Source organism: Sorex fumeus, unplaced genomic scaffold, assembly GCF_029834395.1.
Source record: "Sorex fumeus unplaced genomic scaffold, SorFum_2.1 ptg000064l, whole genome shotgun sequence".
Taxonomy (NCBI): Eukaryota; Metazoa; Chordata; class Mammalia; order Eulipotyphla; family Soricidae; genus Sorex; species Sorex fumeus.
The window spans coordinates 4,784,799-4,797,491 of NW_026606121.1; the positions used below are offsets into that span (position 1 = coordinate 4,784,799).

At 48.6% G+C, this 12,693-nt stretch overlaps 1 protein-coding gene across 3 annotated transcripts in view; it reads left to right on the forward strand.

Moving 5' to 3' along the window:
* Positions 1 to 267: 267 nt before the first annotated feature.
* The window catches only part of MAD1L1 (mitotic arrest deficient 1 like 1), a 239,031-nt gene continuing 226,605 nt past the window's right edge, over positions 268 to 12,693 (forward strand). The window contains exons 1-3 of one of the 3 annotated variants that reach the window (XM_056128480.1): positions 268 to 296; positions 2,214 to 2,368; positions 8,502 to 8,642. In XM_056128480.1, coding sequence (XP_055984455.1) covers positions 2,219 to 2,368; positions 8,502 to 8,642 — 291 coding nt within the window. In that variant the 5' untranslated portion in view covers positions 268 to 296; positions 2,214 to 2,218. Of the gene's footprint in view, positions 297 to 2,208; positions 2,369 to 8,501; positions 8,643 to 12,693 lie in introns of those variants that run through there. The other 2 variants (XM_056128479.1, XM_056128481.1) reach the window with 2 other exon arrangements.

Sequence of the window (12,693 nt, forward strand, 5' to 3'; positions counted from 1 at the left end):
TGGGTCGGGCCGCCCACCCCCCTCCATCCCTCTGGGAGAAAGGATTCCCGGCGCGTGGGCGGGGCTCGCCCCCGGAGGAAGCCGGGCCAGGCCAGGGTCCCTGCGCCCCACTGGACTCCCTTCGGGCTCCCGGATCCTCCTCCCGGCTTTCCCGGGCCCGGCAGTCGACGGCCTCGCGGCGCCCTTTGACTGTCCCGGCCTGCCCCGGAGCGGAACGCCGGCCCCGCCCACTTCTCGCGAGAGCGGGTCTGACGTCTCGCAACGCGCGGGCGCCGAGGAGGGAGATCCGAGCTGCGGTGAGCGGCGCGGCTGCGGGGCGGGGGGCGCGGGCGCGGGCTTGAGAGGGTGGGCGCGCGCTGGGCGGAGGGGGGGGTCTTGGGCTGAGGGGGGCGCGGGCTGAGGGGCGCGGGCTGGGGGAGGCGCGGACTGAGGGGGGCGCAGACCGAGGCAGGCTTGGGCTGAGGGGATGCGGACTGAGGGGCGCGGACTGAGGGGCGCGGACTGAGTCAGGGCGCGGGCTGAGGGGTTCGCGGGCTGAGGGGCGCGCGAGCTGAGGGGGGGCGCAGGCTGAGGGGGGCGGGTTGTGGGGGACGGGCCAAGGGGGGTGCGGACTGGGGGGTGCAGGCTGAGAGGCGCAGACTGAGGGGCGCAGGTTGAGGGGCGCGGACTGAGGGGCACAGACTGAGGGGCACGGAATGAGAGCGGCCGGTTGTGGTGGGGCGGGCTGAGAGGGTTGCGGACTGAGGGGCGCGGACTGAGGGGCGCGGGCTGAGGGGGGCGCGGGCTGAGGGGGGCACGGGCTGAGGGGCGTGGACAGAGGGCCGCGTGAGCTGAGGGAGGCGCAGGCTGAGGGGGGTGCAGACGGGGGGGGGTGCAGGCTGAGGGTATGCGGACTGTGGGGGGCGCGCTGAGGGGGTTGCGGATTGAGGGGTGCGGGCTGAGGGGCGTGGACTGAGGGGATGCGAACTGAGGGGCGTGGGCTGAGGGGGGCAGGTTATGGGGGGGTGGGTTGTGCGGGACGGGCTAAGGGGGGTGCGGGCTGAGGAGACTGGACTGGGGGGGCGTGGGCTGAGGGGATGCGGACTGAGGGGCGCTGATTGAGGGGCGTGTGGACTGAGGGGATGCGGACTGAGGGAGGCGCGGACTGAGGGGGGCGCGGACTGAGGGGGTCACGGGCTGAGAGGGTCACGGGCTGAGGGGGGGGCACGGACTGAGGGGGTCATGGGCTGCGGGCGGACTGACGGCGGGGGGCGCCGCATGAGGGCAGGCGCCTGTGGGTGCCTGCTCACCCGCACGCTGGCGCTCTGCGTGGCTGCCCGTCTCCGGATCGGGGGTGTGGCTGGGGTTTGGTCTCATGGGCGGTGCTGCGCCCCCCTCCCCCCCGCCTGTCCCGCGCCTGCCTCTCAGGCCTCTCTGTCTCCGGGCAGCTGCGGTCTGGTACCTTTGTGCCACTGATTGGGACCGGTCCGTCCCCGTATTTCCGCTCTGGGCCTCAGTCCTCTGCTCCTCTGCAGGCATGTGGAGGACAGCACTGACCTAAGGGCCACCGAAATTCTGCAACTTTTATCCAGGTGCAAGGGTTGAAACTTTCTTGTAAAATCGCGAGTAGAGTGACAGACCCTGGCATCCTTGTGCCGTAGGCCTTTAAAGTTCTTCTGGACACTGTCACCCTCTTTTGCAAAGAGGTGTCATGGTCTTTAGTTGCCGGATGGGGAAACCGAGACACCTTCTTGGTGCCCAGTCAGTACCAGATCCCTTGTTGAAGGAATCCTGCTGAAGGTGTTGTGCATGTGTCAGTGGCATTGTTAACTCGCTGGAGCAAGTGATGGGGAGCCATTGTTGTCAGCGGGCGTCTTGTGAATGCTCATGTGGTCTGTGCCACTTGCCTGCAGTGTGCCTCCTCCTGCTGTGCAGGTCAGCCTCAGCGTTGAATTGGTGGCAACTGTGTTATTTTTGCCTCCATTCTTCCCTGGTAAGTTGGCATGTGGGCTTCCCTGTCTAGCAGCCCTTCTCCATTCCGGATTGTGGTAAAAATTGCTGATTTACCAGGGTTTGTGCTCTGGGTTCCCAGGTAGCTCTGAGAACTGTGGCTATGGACCCGAATGTTTTCAAGGGCTTTGAGAGACTGGGACCTACTGCTCTAGTAGCTGGCAGAGTCGATGGCACATAGAAAGACCCTCTCTCCCTTCTTCTGTCTTCCTCCTGAAGGGCAGTGGCCATGGAAGACCTGGGGGAGAACACCACTGTGCTGTCAACTCTGAGATCATTGAACAGCTTCATTTCTCAGAGAGTGGAAGGAGGATCTGCACTTGATGGCTCTGCCTCTGCCCAAGGTTCTCTGCAAATGCAGTATCAGCAGAGCATGCAGGTGAGCGACTTATCCTGGCCTCTAGGTACAGACAGCTGCCTCAGGTCAGACCGGTTCAGGTGAGCTCCAGGTGTTTGGACAAGAGTACTCCCCTTAGAGCTGTGTCATGTTCCAAGTAGTTGGGGCTGTTCAGTGTTGTGTCAGCCTAGCGTTCAGCTGGCTGACCCCCCAGATTGGAGTTCACGGTTTTATTTTATTTTATTTTTGCTTTTTTTTGGGTCACACCCAGCAATGCACAGGGGTGATTCCTGGCTCTGCACTCAGGAATTACTCCAGACAATGCACAGGGGTTATTCCTGGCTCTACACTCAGGAATTACTCCTGGCGGTGCCCAGGGAACCATTTGGGATGCTGGGAATGATCTCAGGTTGGCTGTGTGCAAGGCAAACGCCCTACCTGCTGTGCTATTGCTCTAGCCCCAGAGTTCACGGTTTTAATAACAAGGTTGGAGGCTGTGGCTGGAGACCCTACAGTGGGTAGGGTGCTTGCCTTGTACACGCCAACCCAGGTTTGATCCCCAGCATCCCATCCCTGACCACCGCCATGAGTAATTCCTGAGTGCAGAGTCAGAAGTTACCCCTGAGCATAGCAGGATGTGGCCCAAAAACTGAAGTGGGAAAAAAAAAAAGGTTGGAAGTAGTGGTCTGATTCTCAACTGTTCTGGCTTTAAAGCCCAGTTTATCAGTATTTTCAGATCAGGTCCTGTGCCCAGTATCATATTCACAAATGAGCTCATAGTCTTGGTGTGGCCAGCCCCACTGCCGCTACATAGTAGAAAGGCAGTGTCTGAAGATGAAGACAGATTCCCCCACCTCCCGCCCCAAACTTTAACTGTGCAAGCCCTTCCAGTTTCTCTGCTTACTTTTTCTTTTTTTTCCTTTCAATTTTTGGGCCACACCTGGCAGTTCAAGGGGCTATTTTTAGCTCTATGCTGGTGGTGCTCTGGGAACCATGTGGTGCTGGGGATGGCACTTGGACCTCCTGCATACAAAGTATGCTGAGCTCTCTCTGACCACAGCATCCTTTTATTTTGTTGATACTGCTTTTGCTGCTTATGCCATTCTGCCAGGGTCTTGAGTTAAACTGGTCAGTGGTTTCTTGTTACTCTGGGAGTCCTGAGGTGAGCCATGCAATATTTGGCACCGCAGGCACTGGTGTTTATGCTCATTCATGTGCTGCATAAATTGTATTACTCCACTAGTGGGGCAAGTTGCTGCTGTTCTTTTTGTGGCAATGACTGCTTTCTGAAATTAGGTCATTTACGTGTGTGTGTGTGTGTGTGTGTGTGTAAAAAAAAACCTGTAAAAAAAACACATAGTTTTTTTTTTTTTTTTTTTTGCCATACCTGATGGTACTCAGAGCTTACTACTGGCTCTGTGCTCAGGGGTCACTCCTGGCTGTACTCAGAGACCATATGTAGTTCTGGGGATTAGGCCTGGGCTGGCTGCCAGCAAGGTAAACACCTTACCCACACCGTACTGTCTCTTTGGCCCATGTTTTGTTTTTGTTGTTAAAATACTTTTTGGAATGGTAAGAATAACATATAGTTTTTTAAATCCTTCCCTAGTGGCAAAATAACATTGCCACTTTTTAAATTTTTATTTTTTATTTCTTTGCTTTTTGGATCATACCCAGCGATGCTCAGGGGTTACTCCCAGCTCTACACTCAGGAATTACTCCTGGAGGTGCTGGGGGAACTATACGGAATGCCGGGGATTGAATCTGGGTCTGCTGTGTGCAAGGCAAATGCCCTACCTCCTGTACTATTACTCCGGCTCCACTTTTTAAATTTTTAAAACTGTTTGTTTTTTGTTATACCAGGAATGAACCCAGGGACTTGATATGTAAGACAGGAGCTCTACCACTGAGCTATATTCTGGCCCTAGAAATTGTGTCTTTTTTTTTTTTAATTGAGGGGAGTGGTCACACTCAGCAGTGCTCAGGGGTTACTGCTGGTTCAGCACTCAGGAATTATTCCTGGTGGTGCTTGAACCATATGGGATGCTGGGAATTGAACCCAGGTCAGCTGCGCTGCGTGCAAGGCAAACATCCTGCCTGCTGTAACTATAGCTCCGGCTGCTAGAAATTGTGACTTTGGTCTGAAAAAGTTTTATGATTTATTGGTGCAAATGTCTGGGAAATTTTGACCTAAATCTGTCAAAACTGTAGAGTCTGTGTTGTTATGGTCTCTAGAGGATCAGTAAAGGAGTAACAAGCAGAGCTAGCTGCTGCAGACTTGCCTCAGGGCTGGATTGATAGTACAGCAGTTAGGGCTCTTGCCTTCCTATCCCTAGCATTGCACATGGTCCCCTGAGCACTGTCTGGAGTAATCCCCAGGCATCACTGGGTGTGGCCACGCCCCCCCCCCCCCCCCAACCAACTAAAAAAAAAAAAAAGCAACCCTTGCCTCCAGCCCTGGACTTCCTTATGGTGTTCTGTAACTTAAGTTAGTAGTTTTTTTCTCTTTCCTACCAAGTAGAATCCAAAATGACAAGTGAAGACTCTGGAAACATTCAGATCTACAGGTAGAAATTTGTGTGTTTTGGAGTTGGAGAGATCGTACTGCAGGGAGGACACTTGCTTTGCACGTTGTCAACCTGCATTTTATCCTCAACACTCCATATGGTCCCCAGAACCCTGCGAGGGTCTGAGCATAGAGCCAGGAATAAACCCTGAGCACTTTTTGGAGTTCAAAATTAAAAAAAGATGTTCCTTCTCCCCTCCAAAAAGAAACTTGTGTTATGTGTTACACAGCTCCTTTTTACTCCTGGGTAAGTTTGAAAATGTTTATAGTTGATACATAGGAGTGATAGCACAGTGGGTAGGGCGTTTGCCTTGCATGCAGTGGGCCAACACAAATTCAATTCCTCTGCCCCTCTTGGAGAGCTCGAGAGTATCTCACCCACCCACACGGCAAAGCCTATGCTAAACACAGTAACAAGTCACACAATGTTACTGGGCCGCTTGGTATTATTTAAAGTATCAAACCAGTATTTCAGATATTCTAGGAAGAAGTAAGATGTTGCCTAATATCCCAAGTCTCTGGTGGTCCTGGGACTGATTCCTGGTTTTTTTTTTTTCTTTTCCACATTTTATTTTAGTGGGTTTTTTGTTTGTTTTTGGGTCACCCAGCAAGTTCAGGGGTTAATCCTGCTCTGCACGTGGATTTTCTCCTGTCAGTGCTGGGGGACCATATGGGATGCCAGGGATCAAACAAAATGCTCTCCCTGCTGTGTTATTGCTCTGGCCCCCAGAGTAGTTGAAACTGCTAAATTTGTGATTTGTTACACAGTTAAGAAACTAATAAAACCCTTTCTCTGGAGGTCTTGGTCTACTCCCAGTAACTCTTGGCTAACATGGTCAGTAGGTCATGTTATTCATGTGGTTCCAGGGACTACCTGGGTCTTCCCTGCAGTGCTCAGAGGACCCCCAGGGCAGCACCTAGTGTTGCTTGGAGGACCCTTTGGTATTTGGAACGACTGGGTCAGTCACATGCAAGGCATGTGTGTTAACTACTCCTCTATTTTCTCTTTTGTCCCTCTTCTGATTTGTTTGTTTGTTTTGGGCCACACCCAGCAGGGCTTACTCTTGCTTCTGTGCACAGGGGTCACTCCTGGGGGTACTTGGGACCATATGTGATGCTGGGAATTGGGGGTTGAACTGGATGATGGGCCGCATGTAAGGCAAGAACCTTATTTCCTGTACTATCTTTCTGAGTGGGTCTTCTTGTTTTGCATTTGTTTTTGTGCCACATCTGGCAGTGCTCTGGGCTTTCTTCTGGCTCTGTGCTCAGGGATCACTTTTTTTTTTTTTTAATTTATTTATTGAATCACTGTGGGAAAGGTTACAAAGCTTTCAGGTTTATGTCTCAGTCATGCAAATATCAAACACATTTCCCTTTACCAATACTTATTTTTTACCATGAAGAACCCCAATAAAACCCCACCCCCCACCCCTCCCCGTCCCTGTGAAGCAGATGAATTCTAGTTAACACTCTATCTGCTTTGATTAGATTCATTGTTTCAATAAAAGATTCACCACTATTATTTAGAGTTTACCCCCCCCCCCCCAAATCAGACATGCTGAAAAAGCATTGTGAAGTGATTTGCTTTCTACGGCTGGGTTCAAGAATTAAATGTTGGTTTTGGATTTCTGCTCTTTTACCTATTGACCCTGGAAGTATTTCTACTGAAAGTCAGATAGTTAAGAAATTGGTTTCTGTGTTCTGGAGTCCTGGCCGTGCTGGAGAGCCGCTCGCGGGGGGCAACCGGTGGCCTCGGTAGGGCGTGAAGGGCGGACCGAAACGCCCCCCTTCCCTTGAGGTTTTAGTCGCCCCCACACTCCCGGCTCATACCTGCTGTCCACAAGGCTCCCATGTGGCCGCCATCTTTCTTTCCAGAGAGGAGAGGGCGAATGGGGCAACACCCTTTCCCCTCCGGCAGACTTGATGGCCTGGATCAATGCAGAGTCTGTTCACTTTTCTGCTCCAAGCTGCTGGGTTCTGCATTAAGTCCTTGTGCTTCTGGGGCCGTGGCCGTGCTGGAGAGCCGCTCGCGGGGGGCAACTGGTGACCTCGGTAGGGCGTGAAGGACGGACCAGAACGCCCCCCTTCCCATGAGGTTTTAGTCGCCCCCACACCCTCGGCTCATACCTGCTGTCCACAAGGCTCTCAGGGATCACTTTTTAAAAAATTAAAAAAAAAATTTAAAAAAATTTGGGCCTGGACACTTTGGAGCTTTATGGAAAACCAAGTATGAGCCGGTCGTGATGGGGTGACTGAAACCTCATGGGAAGGGGGGCGTTTCCAGCTCATCCTTCATGCCCTACCGAGGTCAGGAGTTGCCCCCCATGAGCGGCTCTCTGGCACGGCCATGGCTCCAGAGCACAGAAACCAATCTCATAATTATCTGACTCTCAGCAGAAATACTCCCAGGCTTAATAAGTAAAATACCAGAAATCCAAAATCATTTGATTCTTGTGACCAGCTGTAGAAAACAAATTATTTCACAATGCCTTTTCAGCATGTCTGATTTGGGGGTGTAAACTCTAAATAATAACGGTGCTTCTTTTGTCGAAACAATGAATCTAATCAAAGTAGATAGAGTGTTAACTAGAATTCATCTGCCTCACAGGCATTGGGAGGGTTGGGAGGGGGGGCTTATTGGGGTTCTTCATGGTGAAAAATAAGTATTGGTAAAGGGAAATGTGTTTGATATTTGCATGACCAAGATTTAAACCTGAAACTTTGTAACTTTACCCACAGTGATTCAATAAATAAATAAATTAAAAAAATTTGGGGCTGGAGAGATAGCACAGTGGGTAGGTGTTTGCCTTGCATGCAGTCGACTTGGGTTCAATTCCCAGCATCCCATATGGTCCCCTGAGCACCGCCAGGAGTAACTCCTGAGTGCAGAGCCAGGAGTAACCTCTGTGCATCGCCAGGTGTGACCCAAAAAGAAAAAAAAAATTTAAATTTTATTGAATCACTGTGAGATAATTACAAGCTTTCATGTTTGGGTTACAATCACACAATGATCAAATACCCAGCCCTCCACCAGTGCACATTCCCCACCACCAGTATCCCTGGTATACCCCCCCATCCCACCCTCCCCCTGCCTCTATGGCAGACAATATTCCCCTTACTCTTTCTCTACTTTTGGGCATTATGATTTGCAATGCAGATACTGAGAGGTTTTTATGTTTGGTCCATTATCTACTTTCAGCACACATCTCCCATCCCGGCCGATTCCTCCAGCCATCATTTTCTTAGTGATCTCTTTATTCCAGCTGCTTTCTCCCCTCCGCCCATGAGACAGGCTTCCAGCTATGGAGCAATCTTCCTGGCTCAGGGATCACTCTTGGCAGGTTTTGGTGCTAGGGTACTGAACCTGGCTTGGCTGTGTATGCAAGGCTAGCACTTACCCACTGTACCATCTCTCCTGCCTTCTGGTTTTTATTGTCTTTCTGCTTGCTGCCTCCCCTCACCCATCTCTCAGCTAGGGACCCAGTGCCACTGTTTCCATCTGAAGTCCATTCAGGGACCTTATTGGGATCAAGTTCTCAGTGAGTGTTGTATGGGTCATTCACCTAAAGCTGCTGAAGATTCTCTTTTCTTTGGGTGTCACCTTATTAGCTGGAAGAGCGAGCAGAGCAGATCCGGTCCAAGTCACATCTCATCCAGGTGGAGCGGGAGAAGATACAGATGGAGCTGAGCCATAAGAGGGCCCGTGTGGAGCTGGAGCGGGCAGCCAGCACCAGTGCCAGGAGCTATGAGGTGGGCTCTGAGGTAGAATTGGGTATGTGGTACCTGCGCAGACCATAATAAACAAGAGTTCAATGTTCTTCCCCTGGATGCCAGAGTCACATGGCTTGATGTCTTCTTGGTCACAGATTTCAACTGTGCTTGAGTGCTTGATGTTCTTGAGGATGCCACAGTGGGGTCAGCTGACAGACTGTCCTCTCTGCTAGACTGTTTTTTTTTTTTTTTTTGGTTCGACTGTGAATCTTTTTTTTTTTGTAGTATTTTTGTTTTATAAAGTAGTTCACAATATTTGATTACATTTAATATTCAAACACCAATCCCACCACCATTACCCCTTCTCACCACCATATTTTGGATGTTTCCATCCTGTACCCTAACCCCTGCCCCAAAGAAAAACAGAAATAATATATTTTATATTGTTTGTTTCTTCCGGATGGTGATTAAGTGATTGTGATTAAGTGATTAAGTGATTAAGTGATTGTTTGTTATGAAAAACTGCTGAAAATGCTGCATTTCCTTATGCAGGAAAGAGTGTGAAGATTGTTGTATTTTACCCAAGGGCCATTAAGCCCTTCTATAAGAGATCATTACCATGTTGTTAAAGGTTGAAACTTGTGTGTTTATATATCTGTAAAAAAAATATTTCCCTCCAAGATTGGTTGCTTCCTATTCTGAACCCCATCAAATGTGGTATGGTACTCTTGGAGTATGGGTAGTGTGTGGTATGAAGTGTCGTGTGACTACAAATGCGGCTGCATAGTCCAGAATGGGTTCACTTGTGGGTGAGGCTTGGCCCCGGCCGTTGGAGAGCAGCTGTGAGCATGGTGGTGGTTGAGTTCTGAAAGTTTTTGGCTTCTAGGACTGGGTCCCTTGGGGCGGAGAGAGCTCTCACCTGTCCGCCTCCGGGGCACCTGAAATGGAACAGCCTGTCATGGGTCCGGTGGCATGGTTATGGCGAGTGTCATGTTATGATCCCTTCCGGGAAAGGACATTCTGCTAGGCCTTTTGATTTCCCCCTCCCTTTGAAGGAATTGGGATCCAGCAGAAGTATCAGGTATTGTGAGCTTAGAAAGTCACTACTTTGCATACTGGTCTGGGTTGCCAGGTTTTGCTGAAAAATGGTTCTAGGGCCTCAGAGCAAAGAGCCCCAGACTTGGAGGCTGCTTCCCACTACCTAGACTCAGGCTAAGGAAGCTGTGCCAGGAAACACATTCAGTGCTCAGGTTTCCTTGTGCTTTGCTAAAGAGCACTTTGCCAGACTTCTCAGGAAGTGCTGCTCTTATAGGGCAAAAAGTTGCCAGGACTTGAGCAGGGCTCTGGACCAGAATGTTTCTGATCTCTGTGTCTTCCCCAAGGATGGATGTCTGGCCCTACTCTTGCTTTATGTGGCATATTTGTATGCTCTTATTTTTTTTTTCAAAAAATAGCTAATGTTTCAAAAGGTGTGATGTTAATTAGATGTACTTGAACCTGTATCCAGACTTCTTTTTTTAAAAAAAAAATTATTTTATTGAATCACTGTGAGATACCATTACAAAGCTTTCATTATTGAGTTTCAGTCATACATACCCTATCCTTAACTAGTGCGCATTTTCCACCACCAAGTCCCCAGTATCCCTTCTCCCGTCACCACCCTACCCTACCCCCTGCCTTTATGGCAGGTGCCTTCTTACTCTCTAATTTTGGGCATCATGGTTTACAATACAGATACTGAGAGATTATCACGTTTGGTACTTTTATCTACTTTCAATAAACATCTCCCATCCTGTGTGATCCCACCAACCATCATTGACCTAGTGATCCCTTCTCTATTCCAGCTGCCTTCTCCCTGAGCTCATGAGGCAGGCTTCCACCCATGGAGCAATCTTCCTGTTTCTACTGTCCTTGGGTGTTAGTCTCATATTATGATTTTTTATATTCCACAAATGAGTGCAGAGTGCAGTCATTCTATGTCCCTCTCCTTCTGACTCATTTCACTTAGCATAATACTCCATGACTATCCACTTATAAACAAATTTCATGATTTCATTTTTCTTTCATGATTTCATCTTAACAGCTGCATACTATTCCATTGTGTAGATGTACCAAAATTTCTTTAACTACTCATCTGTTCTCGGGCACTTGGATTGTTTCTAGATTCTGGCTATTGTAAACAGTGCAGCAATGAACGTACAAGTGCAGATGTCATTTCTACTGTGCTTTTTTGCACCCTTGGGCTTTATTCCCAGAAGTGGTATTGCTGGGTCAAATGCGAGCTCAATTTTGAGTTTTTTGAGAAACGTCCATATTGTTTTCCAAAAAGGCTGGACCAGTCGGCATTCCCACCAGCAGTGAAGGAGAGTCCCTTTCTCCCCACATTCATGCCAACGTTGGTTGCTTTTGTTCTTTTGGATGTGGACCAGTCTTTGTGGTGTGAGATGATATCTCATTGTTGTTTTAATCTGCATCTCCCTGAAGGTTAGTGATGAAGAGCATTTTTTCATGTTCATTTTGACCATTCTAATTTCTTTGAGAAAGTTTCTGTTCATTTCATCGCACCATTTTCTGATAGGATTAGATGTTTTCTTCTTGTAGAGTTTGACCAATTCCTTGTCTATCCTTGATATTAACCCTTTATCAGAGGGTGTTGGGTGAATATCCTTTCCCATTCTGTAGACTGTCTTTGTATCCTGGTCACTGTTTCTTTTGAGATGCAGAAGCTTGTTAGTTTAAGATAGTCCCATTTGTTTATTGCTGCTTTCACTTGCTTGGTCAGTGGCATTTCATATTCTTTTTTTTTTTTTTTTTGCATTTTGGGTCACACCCAGCGATGCACAGGGGTTCCTCCTGGCTCTGCACTCAGGAATTACTCCTGGCGGCACTCAGGGGACCAAATGGAATGCTGGGAATCGAACCCAGGTTGGCTGCATGCAAGGCAAACGCGCTAGCCGCTGTACTATTGCTCCAGCCCCAGTGGCATTTCATCTTTGACGATATCTTTGACTTCAGTATCCTGGAGGATTTTGCTGACCTTTCCTTCAGTGTACCTTATGGATTCTGGTCTGATGTTGAGGTCTTTAATCAGTTTTAATTCGAATTTTTTGCATGGTGTTAAGTAGAGGTCTGAGCCCATTTTTTTTTTCATGTAGCTGTCCAGTTTTACCAGCACCCTTTGTTAAAGAGGCTTTCCTTGCTCCAGTTTATATTTCTTGCTCCCTTATCAAAGATTAGATGATCGTATATTTGAGGGAGTGTGTAAGGATATTCAACCCTATTCCATTGGTGTGTGGATCTTTGTTCCAATACCATGCCATTTTAATTATTATCACTTTGTAGTACAGTTTGAGGTTGGGGAGGGTGATGCCTCCCATCTCACCCCAACCCCCCCCCCTCCCCAAGAATTGCTTTAGCTATTCATGGGGGCTTGTTGTTCCATATGAATTTCAGGAGTGTTTGATCAATTTCTTTGAAGACTGTCATGGGTATCCATATAGGGATCACATTGAATCTGTATAATGCTTTGGGGACTATTGTCATTTTGACAATGTTAATTCTTCCAATCCATGAGCAGGGCTTATGTTTTCGTTTCCTGTGTTCTCTTTTATTTCTTGAAGTAGTATTTTGTAGTTTTCTTTGTACAGATCCTTTACTTCCTTAGTTAAGCTATTCTGAGGTACTTGATTTTCTGAGGCATGTTTGTGAACGGGATTGCTTTTTTCATATCACTTTCTTCTCTTTCATTATTTGTGTATAGGAAAGCCATGGACTTTTGGGTATTGATTTTATAGCGTGTGACTTTACTATACAAGTCTGTTGTTTCTAGGAACTTCTTAGTAGAGGATTTAGGGTTCTCTAAGTATAGTATGTCATCTACAAATAGTGAGAGCTTGGTTTCTTCCTTTCCTGTCTGAATGCCCTTAATATCTTTTTTGTGCCTAACTGCTATGGTTAGTACTTCTAGTATTAAATCGAACAGAAGTGGTGAGAGTGGGCATCCCTCTCTTGTTTCTGATCTTAGAGGGAAGGCTCTTAATTTTTCCCCATTGGGGATAATGCTTGTGGGCTGGAGCGATAGCACAGCGGG